Here is a 21,235-nt window from a genome sequence, read left to right on the forward strand (position 1 = left end):
CGATTGGGCGATTTTCTTAGCACCGCCTATATTCAACACAATGTTTCAAAAGAACTGATCCACTTCACACAAAAAGTACTTGTTTTGTTACACGGCAACTTTCTAAGCAGACATGCAGATTAAAAAATGAAATGGTGTATGGCTTTTAGTACCGGGAGTGTCAGAGGACATGTTCGGCTTGCCAGGTGCTGGTCTTTTGATTTGACTCCCGTAGGCGACCTGCGCGTTGTGATGATGAAATGATGATGAAGACGACACATACACCCAGCCCCCGTGTCAGCGAAATTAACCAATGATAGTTAAAATTCCCGACCCTGCCGGGAATCGAACCTGGGACCCCTGTGACCAAAAGCCAGCATGTTAACCATTTAGCCATGGAGCTGAGCGATGTGCAGATTACAAACACGTAACAGGATCACATCTGTTTCCTCTGAAGTTCTGGTCTATCAGATGGGTCGGAAACTCAAAAGTTACTGAAGGAGCTGTGGAAATGCTGCCACATATTAAGAAGTATGTTGATGCTTTTGAGGAAAAACTTCCTGCATCAGAAAACTTTAGAATTACAAAAAGTTTTGTAAGAAAAAACTGATCTGCTCCCAGCACAGTTATGATTCATGAGTTCTGTTTCCCTTGAGCTGGACCAGTATCTCTCCAAATATCAGAGTAATGATCCTCTTTTGCCTTTTTTGTTTTCTGATCTGAGTACAATGCTTGAACACCTGTTAGGAAGAATTGTAAAGAACCAGGTTTTAACATCAGCAAATACTAGTAAGAAACTTCTCTCGATTGATTTGAAGAAAACAGAAAATATAAAGCCCTTCCATGCTGTTGAGATTGGATTTGCAGCCTCATCAGCTTTAAAACGTAAGGGAATAAGAGATTTTAAAGTTCTCCAGTTCTGTGGAGACTGCAGAAAATTTCGTGTTGATATTTGTATAAAGATTTTTGTCAAAAGCCCTCTCGCTTTCAAGTTTGTTAGAGGTGCCAGCTGCTTCAATTCTGCAATTATGACCAATTTGTCTATTAGGACCTGCAGGGTAACTGCTGCATTAGAAGTTCTTGTTGAGACTAAACAATTTATCTCCTATGGAAGCTGATATTGCAAAATGAGACTTCTTAGATTTCTCATCAAAAAAAAGAAGTAGTGAAGCAGCACTGCCTATTTTCAACACAATGTTTCAAAAGAACTGATCCACTTCACACAAAAAGTACTTGTTTTGTTTCACAGCAACGCTTCTGTAGAAGGAGGTTTTTCAATAAACAAAGAATGCCTAGTAGAGAATCTTCATGAAAATAGCTTGATTGCACAGCATCTGGTGTATGATGCAGTATCTGCAGCTGGTGGAGTATTAGCTGTCAGTGTTTCAAAAAAGATGATCCATGCAGCCAAAAATGCATCATTGGGAAATAAAGCTTTAGATAAGTATAAAAAGAGTACAGATAACATCACAACCTAAAAAAAGTTAGCAGCAGACGAAATAAAACATATAGAATTGAAGAAACGATGTGTTATTCAGAGTGCTAAGGAAGAGGCAGAAGACTGGAGAAAGAGTTGAAAAGACTGAAAAATAAATATATATATATATATACTGTCGTAAGTGTGTGAACCTTGTGAGTGTAAGCTGTGGTCATTGTGAATTGAAATAAAATACATATGATGATAATTCACAACTTTGTTACAAAATGTATACACTATATAGCATAGCACACAACTTTTTGTACATAACATATACCATATTATAAAGACTACTGTATATAGAGTAATATATTTTATATTCTTTACTGTGATGCATATAAAAGTGCTTGATTTCATATATACGTCTTTCTTGTGACTTGTTATCCGGAACAAGTTTTTACTTAGAATAAGCCTGGTACAGAATCTATTCAAGAACGGTTTACTTCCACAGTGTGTATTATATGATACTCTTTCTTTGGCTGTGTTTATTGGATGTAAGTGTTAACAAAGTGATCCAAATAGTCAAAAGTGCATTGTCACTTAGAAGCAGTGGTGTTAGATAAGACTTTTCAAGTACCGGTATATTTTATGTGTGTCTAATATACCATTGTAAATTGAAAACAAATAGTTTTGCAGCTATGTATAAGTACAATGATTTTTTTTCCATTTATATAAAACTGTCAAGTTGTCATTTTTTTGTCTTGAAATTGTTTTAATAGTCTTACAAACAATTTTGTATTCATTGAGATTGTAATTTTTTTCTAAAGCAAGAGTTGTATAAATTATTCTAAATTAAAGAGTTTTGAAAGCAATTGGTGGAGTGAAGGGCAGTGAGGGGAGTTGATAGGCCTTGTAAAAAAAAACATTTTGCGCGCGGCTGTGAGCTTGCATCCGGGAGATAGTAGGTTCGAATCCCACTATCGGCAGCCCTGAAGATGGTTTTCCATGGTTTCCCATTTTCACACCAGGCAAATGCTGGGGCTGTACCTTAATTAAGGCCATGGCCGCTTCCAACTCCTAGGCCTTTCCTATCCCATCGTCGCCATAAGACCTATCTGTGTCGGTGTGACGTAAAGCCCCTAGCAAAAAAAAAAAAAAACACATTTAAAAAATGGTATATTTTGATAATTAGCTGTAAAAGAAAAAGTTTTTATGCATGTTGTATAAATACAGCACGCCAGCCTCTCACCTCTGGGTTCTGTGGTTCAAATCCTGGTCACTCCATGTAAGATTTGTGCTGGACAAAGCGTAGGCGGGAGAGGATTTTCTCCGGGTACTCCGGTTTTCCCTGTCATCTTTTATTCCAGCAACACTCTCCAATATAATTTCATTTCATTTGTCAGTCATTAATCGTTGCCCCAGAGGAGTGCGACAGGCTTTGGTAGCCGGCACAATTCCTGTCCTCGCCACTGGATTGGGGCTTCATTCATTCCATTCCTGAGCCGGTCAAATGAGTGGAAACAGGCTGTGGATTTTCATTTTAAATAATCAAGGCTAACTGAATTCATTAAAAACAAAATATGCATTTGTTGGCAAAAAATTACAAACCTGAAATAATCAGGGGTGTAATTGTTCCTAAAGAATTTTTTAAAAAATTCATAGCATTAGATACTGTTTTTCTTTCCTGTTCCTATTTGCTTTACGTCGCACCGACACAGATAGGTTTTATGGCGATGATGGGATAAGACAGACTTAGGAATAGGAAGGAAACGGCCGTGGCCTTAATTAAGGTACAGCCCCAGCATTTGCCTGGTGTAAAAATGGGAAACCACGGAAAACCATCTTCAGGGCTGCTGACAGTGGGGTTCGATCCCACCATCTCCCGGATGCAAGCTCCCAGCTGCGTGCCCCTAACCGCACGGCCAACTCGCCCGGTATTAGGTACTGGAATGTTGCTGATAGTTATACTGAATATACTGGAAATAGACTGGATTTTTGAAAATGGAACTGTAGACACTCTGAGAGTAGCCTAATATTTTAAATATTAATGTGACTGAACATTCTTATTTTTTTTCTTTTCATAAGTTACTTTACGTCACACTGACACAGATAGCTCTTACGTCGATGATGGGATAGGAAAGGGCTAGGAGTGGGAAGGAAGTGGCTGTGGCCTTAATTAAGGTACAGCCCCAGCATTTGTCTGGTGTGAAAATGTGAAACCAATGGAAAACCATCTTCAGAGCTATCGAGAGTGGCGTTCGAACCCATTATCTCCAGAGTGCAGGCTCACAGGTGCACACCCCTAACCGCTTGGCCAACTCACTCGGTGTACAATAACCATTTCCTAAATTTCATGAAAACCAGTAAAATACTGTATTTACTGTATTTGGTGAAAGTTTGACTGATATAGGCCTACATCAAACCAATGTCCAAGCACAAGACAAAGGTCCGTTCTGGAGAGAAAAAAAGGAACCTCAATATATCAAACTTCAATGAATCGTACATCAACACCAGATGGGAACAAAATTGAACTTACAAGGGCAAAGATAAACAGGTAGGCCTACCAAGAAATCATCACTTATTATAAGTCTATCTAAAAATGGAACATTACCAACTACATTACTCCGATTAGTGCAGCCGTACACTGAGCATATGACTGGCTGGCATTCTTGAAGGTGAGAATCTTAACTTTTCACTTCTTAAAACTCACGATGTTCAGTCGCCACGCACAAGTAAAAGAAAAGGTTTTTACACATGTTGTATAAATATCTATAAGACCTAGTGTAAAACTCTGTTCTTTTAAAAACAAACTTTTATTTACTGTCTTTAATCCATAGTGTAGAAATGACTATAACAGTACTTATTTACTTGTCTGGTTTCAGGAACTTGAGAAGTTAGCTTCTCGTAAATTGAAAATCGGTGCCAAGGAGACTATGAGGATAGCAGAGAAACTATACTCTCAAGGATTCATCAGTTATCCTCGTACTGAAACAAATATTTTCCCGAAGGAGTTGAATCTTCGTAACCTTGTGGAACAACAGACTCATGATCCAGCTTGGGGGGGTGTGTATTGATTATTTTTAATAATTTTCTTCCCAAATATTAATGTGATACTGGAATAAAATTAAAATTTAGCATCCTATGTGCAGGATCGTTGATCAAAGGTATGTTAAGATACCAAATTACACATACCGTATTTTAGAATATCCAGTACTTCATGATATTAGATTTCATGTTTTCTTGCCATATCATACATTTCACACCTAGATAATATTAAAAAATCAATTGGAACATTTTATTTTGAAGAAAGGTATTTATCCTGTTGGCATGCATTGAGAAACCCCACTGTTCAGATGGTATTAGCTAATAATCTCTTGTAGGTCTATACAGTTCAGAATCCCCTTGCAGACATATCATATACTCACAAGTTATCCCAAAAATGTTCACATTAATATTGATTATTATTTAAATTCCATGATCTATCCTCATGACCAATGCATTCTCCCTGTCATGACCTGTGCCTGTGAGACCTGGACAATTAATGAATTCACTAAATGGAAACTAAGAACTGTCCAGAGAGGAATGGAGAGGTCTATGCTTGGGTTTACCAGGAAAGATAGAAAGAAGGCCCCTTTCATAAGAGCAGTCACAAATGTCGTTGACATCATAACGAGAATTTCAACCTTGAAGTGGCAATGGGCAGGACATGTTGCTGGAAGAAGTTATGACAGATCGACCAAGGTTGTTCTTGAATGGAGCCCAGCATATAAATTGAGACCGCGAGGAAGGCCACTGGATCGCTGGGACAAAGACATGCGCAAAATTGCCGGAGTTAATTGGCAAAACATCACTCAAGATCGCTGGAAGTGGAGGCTACTCCTAAATACTTACCTAAGTTTCAGACTTCAAGAGCCACATCAGTTATTGATAGAACTGACTGACTGTGATTGTGAATCGCCGAGGATGAATTCATAACTAAATCGATCAGCAGTGCCATCCACATGAGAACATTCCCTACATCATAACATCGCAACCATCACCTTTTGTCTGTTTAGCAGTGGTTGCAAAGTGTTGGTTCTGCGACATTTCTTGCCGGACATGCTGACATCCATCCATTCTATGCAACTGAAAACATGACTCTTTGTAGGAGGCTAACCATTGCCAATCAGTAGCTATCCAGTCGCCTTACCATCTAGCAAATTCCAGTAATTTTTAGCGTTGCACCTGCATTAGCATGGGTGCAGTCACCCTCCATCTACTCCGGAACCCCATTCGCAGAAGGGTTTGCTGAAACTTTTGCAGCAAAAACATGTTTGGATGTTCCCTAGTCCATTTATCCACTTTAGCTTGTTGATTTGCCTTCACACACAGTTGTAGTCGATGTTCACATCGGACATCAATTGCGTGTGGATCTCCACAGTTTCCACGATGGTTATTCCCACATATACACGTATATCTCTGTTTCTGAAATTCTGCTCCCCTTGGCTCAAAAGTTGCTGATTATGCCTTTTTTTTTTTTAAAACTCTATTAAATTGCTTACCTTACCCATGACAGCAGGAATGCAATGTATACAGCCAGTCTGTTGGTCGCATTTTATACCTGCTTCACCAGCCCATGTTATGGGGCATACATCTTGGGCTACACGCTACAGATGTTACTTCAAGCAGATGGTCGTAATAATGTAATTCAGATGTGTAATATATATTGCTGTGTGTTTTTTTATTCATCTGTTATAAGTAGGCACTGTTTTTGTATTATTATTTGAACTAGAAGATGATTAACTGGTTATATGTAACTTATTTTCTATATGTTGTGTAATAATTTTATCCTCTACCCTTACAGAGTTTGCTAATAGAATATTGCAAGATGGACCAAATCCTCGTCAAGGGAAAAAAAGTGACCAGGCCCATCCCCCTATTCATCCGACGAAGCATACTACTTCACTGACTGGTCAGTAACAAAGTATTTCTTAAGAAATAAGAACTCTGAAATTTCTTTTGGGATAGTGTTTGTAGTGTATGTTGGGCCTACAAAAGGGTAAACGAAGAGTATTGCTATAGCATTTGATCATTAGATACTGATTAATTTTTGCAGGAGATAATCCTCTTGTTCCATCGATTTTATGTCCGGCTCCATAGCTAAATGGTTAGCATGCTGGCCTTTGGTCAGAGAGGTCCTGGTTTCAATTCCAGGTTTGGTCCTCAACATAGATGTATAAGCAGCACTTGTCAAACCTTCATTGGTTAATTTGTCTGCTTCGGGGCCTGGGTATGTATGCCATGTTCAACACCAGAATTCATCTTAGGTAGGGCCCCAGACATGCAGGTCGCCCATGGGCGTCGACACAGAAGACCTGCACCAGGCCTCTTTGAAAGCCACATGTCATGCATGATCTATTTACCTATTTTATGACATATCTTTACATAGCTCATTTTATATAGGTGTTAATTTGATCCATAATTTGCCATGGATGTAGACAAAATTAGTTAAACTTACTAAAAAGAACAGGCCATATAAAGATACTCTACATAAGGATTTTCTATAGTTGTCACCACCTCATTATGGTATAGGCCAGATTTTCAGGATCTTAGCCATTGTCTGAGCTATAGTTTGTTGTTTGTTTATAGTTTGGTTAGTGCAAGACTGGTGAAGAATCTGGAATAGAAAGGATTAAAAGGTAGGTTAAATGTCATAGCAGGACTTTCAGTTTGGTGAAAAGAAAGACATTCTTTTCCTTCGAATGAAAAATACAAAAGCTCTCCCATACATATTGACAGTACTATGGATTTCAATATTATTAGAGGCACCTGTTTGTGTTGAAAATTTTTGCCTAATTTTGTCATTTTCTAACAGTTATTTTGGTATATTTTTAGCTATTTTTATTTTATTTCATCAATAATTTTGCTAAATTTTATTTCCACTTTTCAGCAATAACAGGTAAACCAAGAACTTAGTTGATAACACATTTGCATTATAACAACGTTTGTATTTTTGCATAAGTATATATACATGAGTTATGCTTCTGCTTAGAACACATACAGTATTACACATTATATCAAAGCATGGAAATTGGGAAAAATTGTATCAGCTGTCACTTTAATAAGTAGGGCCTAGCCTAAGTATATCATTTACACATCAGTCTGAAAAAGACAGAGATACCATGAGTTCATATTAATGGGAGTCAGAGCTGTTCTCTTCTCAGACATTACATTACAATACATTGAAAGTGCCCTCTCACTATCAACATTACTGACTGATCACGAAGATATTCTCCAAGGTACTCAACCTTTTTAACCCTCCTCTAGTCGCTCACGGAGATTTCCTCCGGGCCGATTACATTTTGCACGGTACTGAACTTCTCAGTTGAACTGTTGGTCTCCCCACCCCTACACCTTTCTCCTTGTTCATTTGGACTCGTCCTGTCAGCATTTCGGCGCGATCGTGCATCCTGTGAACGAGTGTGGGATCATTGTTGTAACAAGTGACATCACCTGGACGTTTCCTCCGTGTGCAAAAAAGCAAAAAACCTTATATTTTAGTGCATATTATTTATTTTCTAGGTCGATGACTTTGTTGTTCTGTTCTTCTAAACGTGTTTTAGAAAAATATTATTTCATATTTCATATGATGTGATCGTCGTAGGTAATATCATAAGACCATTTGTCACAGTTAAGGTCTACAGTATTCTGATTTTAGTTCAAACAAACTGTGTAAGAATAACCTACTAATACTTAAAAGGGTTTCTTTTAATTATACCAAAGAATACTGCAAACGAACATGCCAAAACAACATCTCAAAGGACGAAAATTACGTGCATTTTTAGCCCCGGAGGTTACCTCCGTGCGCGACTAGTAACGTTATAATTTTCGCGCGACTAAAGAAGGGTTAAACCATGAGTTCCACCCGGTGATCACAGGAATAGGGAAGAGTTTAGCTTTAGTGGGTTCGTCTTCATATATCTGTTTCAAGAATTGAATGTATACATGCTGTTTCTTCCGTGTAAAGGAAGACGTGTTTTGCCTGTACAACACCTTGGTTCAAAGCACTAAGTTCCTCAGCCTGCACACTGCCTACCGAATTCAGTTTATGAGCCCAGCACTGCATGTGTACTAACCCTTCTGAAACTAAAATCCTAACTACGTTTATGCACTTGCCTATGTAATATGCTGAATCTGAAGTTATATAAACTACATTCTATTACTGAATTTCAAGTTTGTGAATTACATTCATAATTGCCTGTGAACATGCTGTAGCATTAGCATTTGCAATAACTTTCACTTTCCCTACAAATAACGTCTGAACTGTTCTATCGCCGCAACTAAGCACTTTTACCAGAACCATAAACACTCATTGACCTTTTTTTATCAGTTGTTTCATCACACAGAATTGAAACTCCTTCTTCTTTCACAGCTTCTTTTAATCTTTTCTCCTCCTCTTTGATGATTCAAGGTACAGAACCTTCCCGCAGTTTTCCAGCTATGGGCAAGTCTCCAGCACCTTAAAAAAAAAAAAAAAAGGCCTAATATTAGAGGGCTCTTTAATATCATTTGAATGAATTAAATCATTTATAATTTTAAGTAAATGAGGAATCCAGCATGCATGTCATTAAACGAGAAAACTAGCATAACCACACAAAGCTATTAGAAAAATATAACCTCAAATTTCTTCCTTAGAAAAATTTTGTAGTATTGCACAAACCTGGAATATATTTCTCCATCCACTCTCTCATCTTTGGATGATCAACTTTTTCCAGTGGAATATTTGCCTCCATAAAAACTTGAGTTGTAGATAAAATGAATTCGTTTTTGTCGTATTTCACTCGTTTTGCCACTGAACTAGTGTCTGTGAGATTATCTTGTCATCTGAGGGCTGTCGTCATTAGCGCCTTTTCCTTGGTCTTCTTATGTGGAACTCTGCCACGCAATTTGCACATTACAGTATTTGCATATCAGTATCTTTTTAGTAAAACATGTAAAATCTTTCCGATGCAAATTTTTTTCTCAATCAAAATCTATCACAACCATTTTAATAAACTGAGCAAAAAAATAGGAAATTAAACACACCAATCAGCAGCAGTTTTCAACAGGCAAGAGGACACTGCCACTCCGTCACGTAATTATGAATACGATAAATTTCTCACTTCACAGGAAGCTAATTTAGCCAAGACCAACTACGATGTAATTGTGTAATTGCAATAATCGATATACTATATCTTAGCTTTCTATATATATGTTGAACGGGTATAAAGTCGATTGTGACATCGATTATCAGATTCTTTTGCCACAACTTGCCTCGAATCTCCGTTGTTAACATCAAATGATGCAATTCCGAATAATTTCGTAAATTATTTTTCGATTTTGCTTAAATGTAAATAGTTTCGTGATTTTGAGCCAAATTCATAAAATTTTGTGATTTTGCACTTTGCAAAAAACAGGTGCCTCTAAATATTATGGATTTTTATTAGTGCTGCTTACATGTCCATCTTCGTAAATTACAGCACATTATTGAAGGAAACTTCTCCCTGTGTTTCTTAATACAGTAATATCACAGTACAACTACAGAAAAAAAATGGTTTCCTACCATATGTAGGCATTCTTTGCTCAGCTTCTGATATTTTGGGCTTGTTTGATTCCTTTTGACTCATTCTTTCTTCTTGTTTTTGTTTGCTTAAGATACGATGTTATGGCATTACAAATTTCTGTTCACGAGACACAAAGCAATCTCACTGCTTCAAAACAGTGAATTGTTGTTGTATCGAGACGGCTGATTTCTCCAGCCCACTGTTTTCTTGAAGCAATTACAGTACTATCACCCCATCAACACAGCAATTAAAATTGAGAGGGCTTTTCTTCTTGGTGAAACTTACAACTTGAATTTTCATCTCATTTACCATCACATAATTGTCTGCTGTCCATCTCACAATGGCGTCTAGGTCCCTCTGCAGTCGCTCACAATCCTGCAACTCATTTACTATTCTATACAGTATAACATCAACTGTAAATTGCCTTAACTGTGATTTCAGTTGTTTAAAACATATCATTTATACAGGGTTATTCAAAATGATTGTCAGGGTTCTGTGATTTTGTTTTAGAAACAGTTGAAAACATACTATCGTTATTGTTGCAGTGATGGTTAGACAAACTCTCAATGTTTTGTTTTGCATCGACTATAGTGACATCAGTTACCATCAGATGGCAGCTATAACAGTGTTTACAAATTTGCAGTCATCGGTAAGGAGAAAGCGTTTTGTATTGTAGAATATCATCATCGTCCGTTACCATAGTCCAGCGCCATTTTCAAACAAAATATGGGAAGGACCTTCGTTCCGACAACTTTATTTTCAGATGGTATGCTCAGTTTGTGGTCACGGTGTAATGGGAAAAGAAGTGGGCATTCCACTGTGTCAGAAGAGGGAGTGAATTGGATCATGAGCACTTATCTCTGTAGCCCTATGAAATCGACTACAAGAGGCAGAAGGGAACTAAATGTACCTCAAACCTCATTATGGTGTGTGTTATGAAGGCGCCTGAAGATAAAGTCATATCACTTACAGTTGCGTCAAGGTTTAACAGGTAATGACAAATTCCTACGTTCAAATTTTTGCATTGCACTGCAGGAATGTTGTGAAATGATGGTTTTCGTGACAGACTAATTTTCTGCAATGAAGCAACCTTCCATGTGAGTGGAAAGGTTAATACACAAAATGCTTGAATTTGGGGAGCAACAAACCCTCATTGTTGTGTGAAATGTGTCCGTGATTCCCCGAAGGTGAATGTATTCTGTGCTTGCTTCTTCAGTGAAAAGACAGTGTCAGGGCTGACTTACCTGGACATGCTTACAGAATGGCTGTTACCCCAATTGAGTGACAACAGGGACGATTACATGCTGCAACAGGATGATGCACCAATTCATATCCACAGGGAGGTCAGAGCATTTTTAAACCAAGAACTACCACAACGATGGATCGGGTGCAGAATGGATTGTGATCAAATGCTCTTACCCTGGCCACCACATTCACCAGATTTAACACCTTGTGATTTCTTCCTGTGGGGATACATTAAAGATCAAGTGTTTGTTCCTCCTCTACCAGTGGATATTCTGGAAATGAAGCAGCACACCTTAGCCACCTTTGTAAATATCCTCAGTGACATGTTGGGGCATGTGTGGGAAGAGATGGACTATAGAATAGATGTGAGTAGAATGACAAAAGGTGCCCATATTGAGCATTTGTAATGTATGTAAAGAAGACTTGAGTTACAGTATACAATAAAACAAGATTCGTATTCCTACATCAATTACACTGTGTATTATGATTTTTGAAGCCCCAACAATCATTTTCAATAACCCTGCATATATAGGCTACACTAGAAGTCCGTCATAGTGAGAATTCATAACAGCGAAAACTTTACATGCTAAAACGGATTGTCGTTATATTCGTAAAAGTCGGGAATAACCCAACACACATTAAAAACGGTATGAAACAGCAATAAGTTTGTTCAAAACTTGCGTTTTTGCAGATGATATGCACACTACGGCTTGCTCGTATGTTATTTTTCGAAATCTGAAAGTGTAAGTTTAATTTCATTTTGAAAAAATTATAGTATCACTCCTGAGGCCTCTCTTGCAAACATTCCACTTGTCCACTTGTCTAACCGTATATGTATCATGAAAACGTATTTCAAGCTCGCGTAGAAAAATGAAAACCTCCTCATTACAAATTTACATGGGAACAGCCTTTCCGAAATTTAACTAGACGTGAGAAAATATGAACTATCCTCTGAATCAATGATGTACTCTGCCATATCTTGAGGTGTATCCCATTCTTGCTTAATTTCAGTATATAACATTAAAAATTAATCAGTTGTTAATTCAGCCTTTATTTCTAACGAGTTAACTGCTATCAGCCACGTTATTTACACGTTTATAACGAAAACCTGTTATCCTCTTTCATTTTGAATTTTCTTTTAGATTACAGCAGTCGACGGGCATTACTAATCGACAGCGACATCGCCTTCGAATGTCGAGGAGAGAACTCACAAGCATAACAAGAAAATGATACCGCACCAAAGATGATCACATTTTGTAACAAATGTTTCAGTTTTCTTTTTCAAACAGCGTCACCTAACCTAACTTAACCGTACTATATGTATAATGAAAACATATTCCAAACGTTGGTAGAGAAATGATAACATTCTCGCTATAAATTTACGTGGGAATAGGCTCCCTGAAATTTAACCAGGCACGAGAAAATATAAACTAACCTCTGAAATCAGTGATGTGCTCTGCCATATCTTGAGGTGTGTCACATACTTAATTTCAGTGTAGAGTTTTAAAATTAAGTGATCATTTACTTAGCCTTTATTTCTACTGAGTTAACAACGGCTATCGACCATGTTATTTATGTATTTGTTACAAAAACATGTTCTCTTCTTTCATTTCTATTTTCTAATTTTCTTTACTGAACAGCAGTTAACGGGTATTACTAATCGACTCCGACATGGCCTTCGAATGTAGATGAGAGAGGTCGCAAGTGCACATAGCGAGAAAACGATAACGAAGGTCGCATTTTGTGGCAAATGCTTGAGTTTTCTTATTCAAACCTAACCTAACGTAACCCCGTATGTACCATGAAAAGATATATCAAGCGCCACTAGAAAAGTGATAACCTTCTCGCCATAAATTTAGATGGGAATAGCCTTACTGAATTGTAACCGGATGCGAGAAAATATAATCTACCCTCAGAAATCAGTGATGCGCTCTGCCATGTTTTTAGGTGTATCACATTCTTAATTAATTTCAGTGTACCGGTATTGTATTAAAATTAAGCGATCGTTTACTTAGCCTTTATTCCTAACAAGTTAACAGCTGCTATTGACCATGTTATTGATGTATTTATTATGAAACAGCAATTGACGGGTATTATTATTCAATTCTGACATTGCCTTCGAATGTCAACGAGAGAGCTCACACCTTGCACATAGTGAGAAAACGATACTGAAGTTTGCGTTTTGTGGCAAATGCTTAAGTTTTCTTTTTCAAACGGCGTCACCTAACCTAACTTAACCGCGTATGTAGGCCTACCATAAAATATATTTACATGATAATAGTGTTTCCGAAATTTAACCAGACATGAGAAAATATAAAACTAACCTCTGAAATCAATGATGCCCTCTACTATATCTTGAGGAGTATCCCATTCTTACTTAATTACAGTATCTAGCATTAAAATTAAGCGATTGTTTACTTCAGCTTTTATTTTTAAGAGTTAACAACTGCTATCAGACACATTATTTACACATTTATTACGAACACATGTTCTCCTCATGCATTTCAATTTTTCTTTATGGAACAGCTGTCGACAGGTATTACTAACTGTCTCCAACATTGCCTTCGAACGTTCGACGAGATAGCTCTCTAGTGGACGTAAGCAAGGAAACGATACCGAAGATGATTGAACACATGCAATATAATCGCTGGGTGTATAAATGTTGGTAATGGAAAAAATTCATGCACGCTTAATCCCTCGCAATAACGGATGCATCAGTGATAGGTGTCTTGCTGTAGCCAAAGGATAATACACAGTTTAATATAGGAATTTTGAAGGGACAGACAAAACTGTCATTATAACGGGGTTCATGTTCTATGCCGTACTTGTTATAGCAGACTTCTACCAGATAGAGGAAATCGACATAGTAGGTCTGATGATTGGAGCAAGAGGAACCATTCCCGTTTTTGCCGCTAATTTCTGGAAACAGATGTCTCTGCCAGTTACAACGTTATGGGAGATTGCCATCATAGCCTTAAGGGGATCTATGATAATTCTAAGAAATCGCTGTTACAATTATGTTACTTTTAACATTTCTCAAGTACAGTATATCTATTTCTCTTCTAAAAATATATGTAAAAGTATACTTTGTGTCAAGGCAGCCTCTGCATGAGAGGAAGTATTTCATAAAATAAAATATATATAAGAAAACATAAAGGTCCAATAATACTGGCCTGCAGGATCTCCCTCTTAATCATTACAGGATCAGAAAACGCTTCACCTACTCTAGAAACTTAGCCACCCATTCAACCACTCTTTTGTCTAGTCCAATAGCACTATTTTAGTCAGTAATCTTCCATGATCTACCCTATCGAAAGCCTTGGATAGGCCAATAGTGATACAGGCCATTTGGTCTCCTGAATCTAAAATATCTGCTATATCTTGCTGAAATCCTACAAGTTGAGCTTAACCTTCCCTAAACCCGAACTGCCTTCTATCAAACCAGATAGTAAGTTAATATATAAGTAATAATAATAATAATAACGTAAACGTTTCCACCTTTTCAATACTACAATATATTCACAAAATTACAAATTATACGGTACTAGTTTCGACCCATCTAGGGGTCATCATCAGCCGTATTGGAGCAAAGATCATTTGTGGCGAAATCCTAAGACAATGATATTTTAAAGAATAACAAGTGAAATGAGATGTTATGGTAATATATATTATATATATATTATATTATAATATATATATATATATTATATATATTATTCTCAGTTCAATACGGACCAAAAACATGAAATTCATAACCATCAAAGATAGTAAGTTTGCAAACATGCCTAATATAATCAGAAAGAATGCTTTCCCAGAGCTTACAAACAACACATATCAGGCTGGCTGGCCTGTAATTATCCGCTTTATGTTTGTCACCCTTCCTTTGTACACTGGGGCTATTGTTGCAACTCTCTGTTCATTTGGTATTGCTCCTTCATGCAAACAGTAATCAAATATGTATTTCAGACATGGCACTATATCCCAACCCATAGCCTTTAATATATCTCCAGAAATCTTATCAATCCCAGCTGCCTTTCTAGCTTTCAACTTTTGTATCTTTTTGTAAATATCTTTATTATCATAGGTAAATTTCAGTAATTGTCCAGTATTAGTCATGTCCTCTATCTGGACATTATCTTTATATCGAACTACCTTTACATACACTGACTGCCTTCTGTAAGTTCGCATATACACAGTACATTCCCCTTATTCATGAATGAAATTTGGAATGCCCTTTCTGGAACCTGTTTCTGCCTGAAAGTATCAATGTATATCTTTCCATTGCTCCCTAAAATTCATATGGCTTGCCATAACGTGAATCATCATTAATCTGCATTTAGGGCTGTTTCCCAGGGGGCAGATTCCCTATCAGTTGTTTACTTAGTCTTTTCTTTGTATGTATCAGTTCAGTTCTCCACCCTAGATGGCACTCACAGAAGTGCCAACTATTACGGATTGTCTGTAAATATGCCCCATCACGATTATGGCATTACGGTGCAAGGGGAAGTTATTATGAAGAAGCAACATCACGAAAAATTAATTTTCTACAGAGGAAAAGGAAAGAAGGAGAAATGTTCAGTTGTTTCGAGCTTGACTGACATTGTCATTTTAATGCTTGTGAGTTGGCATCACTTGATCATCACTTCCTTTTGCTACCCATCTTCTCCACTATAAAACCATATTGTATTTGTATTTGTAGCATGACAGTAACTCTCCCAAAGAAAGACTTTTCAGTGTTGATAGGAAAAATGAGACAGAATTCTGGCATATATTAAAAGCATCTACACCGGGATCGCATGTGGTATAGAAGACGAAAATGTAATCGCAGGAGGAAGGCTGCTTAAAGAAAACCTACACTGAAGAGCAGCTGCTGGGTGTGAAACAAGCTATAAAGAATGTTTTATCACAGTAAAATCTGGTAGTGTACATATATTATTGTGTAATATGATATAGCTTTTTTAGAACAGATTGCTGTCAGAAAGGGCAAAGGGGCTGTCATTGTCGAAAAGAGTGGAGCATGCTTTGAATTTGAGTTGAAAATTTTCTGATAGGTGGGTGGGGTGGGGGCTATTACAGATAACTCACTTCAAGGGTTGGTGCCTCTGCAGTCATATCTTTTCAGACATGTGTTGTGAAAATCTGGATTGTTTTTAATGTTATTTAATGTTATTTGTTTTTACTTTCCACTAATTACTGTAAGGTTTTTGGAAACACCAAAGTGCCAGAATTTAGTCCAGCAGGAGTTCTTTTACGTGCCAGTAAATCTACCAACATGGGGTTGACGTATTTGAGTATTTGAACTCCATCAAATACCACCAGACTGAGCCAGGATAGAACCTGACAAATTCGGGTCAGAAGGCCGGTGCCTCTACCTAATATTCAAATTTCACGCTCAAGTCAGCACAGGTTAATAATGGCCTATTGAAATTAAATTTCGTTTTTGCTTAAATCTGACCCAATGGAAAATACTTATGGGATGAGTCCAAAAAAATTAGAGTAACTTTTTTTTGTTGCAAAATACGGGACACCCTAGTGTGCATGGTAATGATAATAGTGTCTGTCTCCATGGCTAAATGGTTTGCATGCTGGCCTTTGGTCACAGGGGTCCTGGGTTCGATTCTTGGCAGGGTCGAGAATTTTAACCATCATTGGTTAATTTCACTGGCACGGGGGCCGGGTGTATTTGTCGTCTTCATTTCATCCTCATCACGACACGCAGGTCGCCTACGGGAGTCAAATCAAAAGACCTGCACCTGGCGAGCCGAATATGTCCTTGGACACTCCCGGCACTAAAAGCCATATGCCATTTCAAAGATGATAGTAGCCTAAACTGTACGGTGAATACAGTGTGGAAAAATGTGACTGTAAGACGTGAATTTAGCATTTCTACTGGCATGGCTACTCTCAATGGTTTGAAATACTGGTCGCCATTACGGATAATAGTAAGTGAACAGCACAACAGTAAACAGCTGAGACTGGCTCAACAAGGAATAATACCAATATAAATGATCTGTTATTGGACATTATACATTTTCCAGAACTCATTCCTGGTTGCCAGCGTTTCGCCTCAGTGTGCTAAGTTGGGCTCATCAGTTGGTAAATAGCACACTCACCAGAAGCTTGGCTAGTGCATACTGTGGAGGCCGTTACAACATTGTTTCATACATGAACTTTCAACTGCTATCAGTCTTGTTTCTTTTATTTCATTTCTGAGGCATTAGAAAAGGGTCAACAAGTCGTTTTCCGAAGATTTGTGCAGCATGAAACTTTGAATATAAACTATTAGCGTATGGGGCTGGAGAAACTGCCATGGAATGGATGAAAAGTTACCTATCAAACTGAATTTGTGTTGTGAAATGAAGGCCGGACATGAATCCATTTTCCCTGACTTCAGGTGTTCCTCAGGGGCCACTATTAGGATCACTGCTGTTCATTTTATTTATAAATGATATCACTACTGCCATCCATGACAGCAAATCACTTCTATAAGCTAATCACTTAAAAATATACAAGGCAGTGTAAGAAATAAAGCATGCTGTTATCCTCCAACACGACATAAACAGACTTGATACATGGTGCAGAACGTGGTCCTTGAACTTAAAACCATCCATGACTGACATTGTCGTTTTAATGCTTGTGAGTTGGCAGCAATACTTATTTGATCATCACTCATGTAAGAGGATTCCTATAAATTACAACCATGTGTGTATTATTAATGATATTGGTGTCACTCTGAGTGCAAAGAATGGTTTATCATTTGAAAGTAATATGGACAAAGCAGTATCAAAATCATTAAGAAAATTGATAATCAGTCAGATTTATGAAATCTCGTTTCTGCTTGATGGGATGGCCTAGCCTCAAATACTACTCTGGTGTTTGATTACCATTGCAGCAGTACGTAATTGAAAAATTTAATGTATTCAGATTCAATTCATGAGGTGGATTAGCTACAAGCATGGGGTAAGTCTTTCATCTGAGCATTATGAGGTGTTCTGTTGAATCTTGGCACGAACACACTGCAAGTGCACTGCAGATGTGTAAATGCCATGTTCGTACTCATATGCATAAGTGGTGAAATGGGCTGCCCGTATGTGCTGGGACTGATTCCGTTTTATGTTTGTGGATGTAGCACGAGAAAAAAAGTGCATCTTCCATCTTCACAAGTGTAGGAATGAGGCATTTTGCAATTCTTGGTTCCTTCAGGCTCTACATACACTAAATCAACTGGATGAGCGTGGATTTATTTCACACCTATCCCAATGCGGTACAGTGGGCTCTCATGGAGTGTGGGACTTGCAGATTAGGACTAACGCTGCTCATAAATGTATGTATCTATGTTTAGTCCTCAGCCCGAAGGCTGGTTGGATCCACAAACAGCTCTGCCATCAGCTGTCATAGATGGCCTAGGCATCACTGAAGAAGCGTACTAGGGAAATGAGGAGTGAGGTAGTTTCCCGTTGCTTTCCTCACCGAGCCAGAAGTTGCTATTACATATCACTCTGCCAAGCCCACTGAAATGCATGCACCAACCGACCCTATGAGCAATATTTTCACACCATTCATAGCAGGGACTGGCTGCAGAAGGAATGGCATTACTGGCATCACTCATACCTCAGTCACTTTCATTTTGTCAAAGCCAAGGATAAAGCCGAGACAGATCAATGAAAGTAACAAGATTGCTCTAGCCCATACCAGAAGACATAGTGCCCTGTAAACACTAGGTCCCGCCAGCAAAGGCATTCATAAATGTAAATTGTATGTAAATACAACTGTATTATATAAAGAGATGAACTTATTGTATGTTATGTCTTCGTTTACCAGTTAAGTTAAAAGTAGTTTGGTATGGCTTTGTTCTATGTGTTGTCTCTCTTTAATGGTTAGGTTACATATGTAGATTTCTTAAATACACTGTCTATGTTTAGTGTTTAATTTAGATTAATTTCTTTCTACCTGTCATATGATTTCACTTCTCATCCCTTTGTATCACCTACAATAGAGATTTATCCTGTTTATGCTAAATAAATCTATCTATATATAAAAGGAAGCCGGCCCCGTGGTGTAGGGGTAGCGTGCCTGCCTCTCACCCGGAGGCCCCGGGTTCGATTCCCGGCCAGGTCAGGGATTTTTACCTGGACCTGAGGGCTGGTTCGAGGTCCACTCAGCCTCCGTGATTAGAATTGAGGAGCTATCTGACGGTGAGATAGCGGCCCCGGTCTAGAAAGCCAAGAATAACGACCGAGAGGATTCGTCGTGCTGACCACACGACACCTCGTAATCTGCAGGCCTCCGGGCTGAGCAGCGGTCGCTTGGTAGGCCAAGGCCCTTCAAGGGCTGTAGTGCCATGGGGTTTGGTTTGGTTTGGTTTGGTTTATATATAAAAGGAAAATAAAGTGGAAAAGCAACGTGCCTACAAAGGTTACAATTGATCTACATATTGTAAAGTATACTCCACAATATTTTACCTTTCCCAGGTTTTTTTACCTGTACATTTTGTGTACTTTTTAACATTTCATTTTTATTTTATTTTCAGGTAATGAACAACGTTTGTATGAGCTTGTAACACGACATTTCCTCGCATGTTGTTCGAAAGACGCTGAAGGAAGTGAGACTATTGTTGATATCGACATTGCTGGAGAAAAAGTAAGAAATAACTTTTTTCTCATGCTTATCCATAAAGGTATATCGTTGTAATAACAAATTAATTCCTTTTATGCTACTCAAGAAATAATATGAGGAAATTTACCCCTTATAAACCTTTTTGTAATTTCAACTTTTAATAGTAAGTGTTCTAATTTTAAAATTACAGAATAAGTACTGAGGTTGTATTTGATGCTGGCATCACTCTACACACAAACTACGAAAAATCGAGATCGAAATTAAAACTGATGATCATCATTCATCATCACCATCATCATCAACAATCATCAGAAGCTTAAAAACAATGAAAATTGATAATAATTAACCCAGCGAGACAAATGAGACCATGCCCCCTTTCAAAACAAACACCTGAGGGCTAAGGGAACACCATGGCAGCAAAGGAAAGATCTGGTATCAGAAGAAAACAAAACACACCCGAAAGTAAAGAAAAAACAGAAGTAAGGGAGTTAATTTCCAATTCTTTATATTTGAGAACCCCTTTCAAGTCATTTACTGAGGTTGCCTAAGTCTCAGACAAACTGATTAAAACATAATAAAATGAAAAGAATAATCTGGGAAGTAGTCCCTAGATATATTAAATTATCAAGAAATAATTTCAAAATGGCATAAACGAATAAGCCAAAACCTCAAATATAAGTGACTGAGGTACTACAAGTTGATATGATATTTTCCATTTTAGAATAAGATCCATAACAAATTAGCAGAAGAGATGATAATAATAATAATATTCGGAGAGGTACATACAACTGAAAGGCTAAGGTAGGCGTAATTAAACTTGGCAATGGTCACACTAGTAATATGTATCAATTAACTGACAATACTTAACATATGATTAATTCTAATAATAAGTAGGGTAGATAAGGTGAAGCCATTTTACAAGGTCATATTACTGAACCTTTAAGTGATAAGAAATAAATTAAATTCGTAGTGAAAATGAAAACTACAACCTGTTTTCCAGTCTTTGACTGGGTCAGGGATGGAATGAATGAACCATATATAGGCTATTATTACAATGGGGTTGCCACTTCCAAGGTGATTTATTAATGACTGATAAATGCTATGAAATGATAATGGAGAGAGTTGCTGGAATGAAAGATGACAGGGAAAACTGGAGTACTCGGAGAAAAGCCTGCCCCGCCTCCGCTTTGTCCAGCACAAATCGCACGTGTGAGCGGGATTTGAACCATGGTATCCAGTGGTGAGAGGCCGACGCGCTGTCCTCTGAGCCGCAGATGCTTTAAATTTGTAGTAAAAATGATAAAATAAGGCTGAAGCACAGAATCTTGGGAGTTAGCTATATGTGACCTTCATTTTACATATCGAATAAATTAATTATATCTGTGAATATTTCCAC

The 21,235-nt window shown here is 37.7% G+C and overlaps 1 protein-coding gene across 1 annotated transcript in view; it reads left to right on the plus strand.

The window, feature by feature from the left end:
• Nucleotides 1-21,235, plus strand: part of Top3alpha (topoisomerase 3-alpha) — a gene marked incomplete at its 3' end in the record, with an annotated part of 217,121 nt that overhangs the window by 72,639 nt on the left and 123,247 nt on the right. The window contains exons 7-9 of the mRNA XM_067138868.2: nt 4,279-4,459; nt 6,240-6,347; nt 19,754-19,863. Of these exons, the coding sequence (XP_066994969.2) occupies nt 4,279-4,459; nt 6,240-6,347; nt 19,754-19,863 (399 nt within the window). The remainder of the gene's footprint in view (nt 1-4,278; nt 4,460-6,239; nt 6,348-19,753; nt 19,864-21,235) is intronic.

This window comes from Anabrus simplex, chromosome 1 (genome assembly GCF_040414725.1).
Source record: "Anabrus simplex isolate iqAnaSimp1 chromosome 1, ASM4041472v1, whole genome shotgun sequence".
Lineage (NCBI taxonomy): Eukaryota > Metazoa > Arthropoda > Insecta > Orthoptera > Tettigoniidae > Anabrus > Anabrus simplex.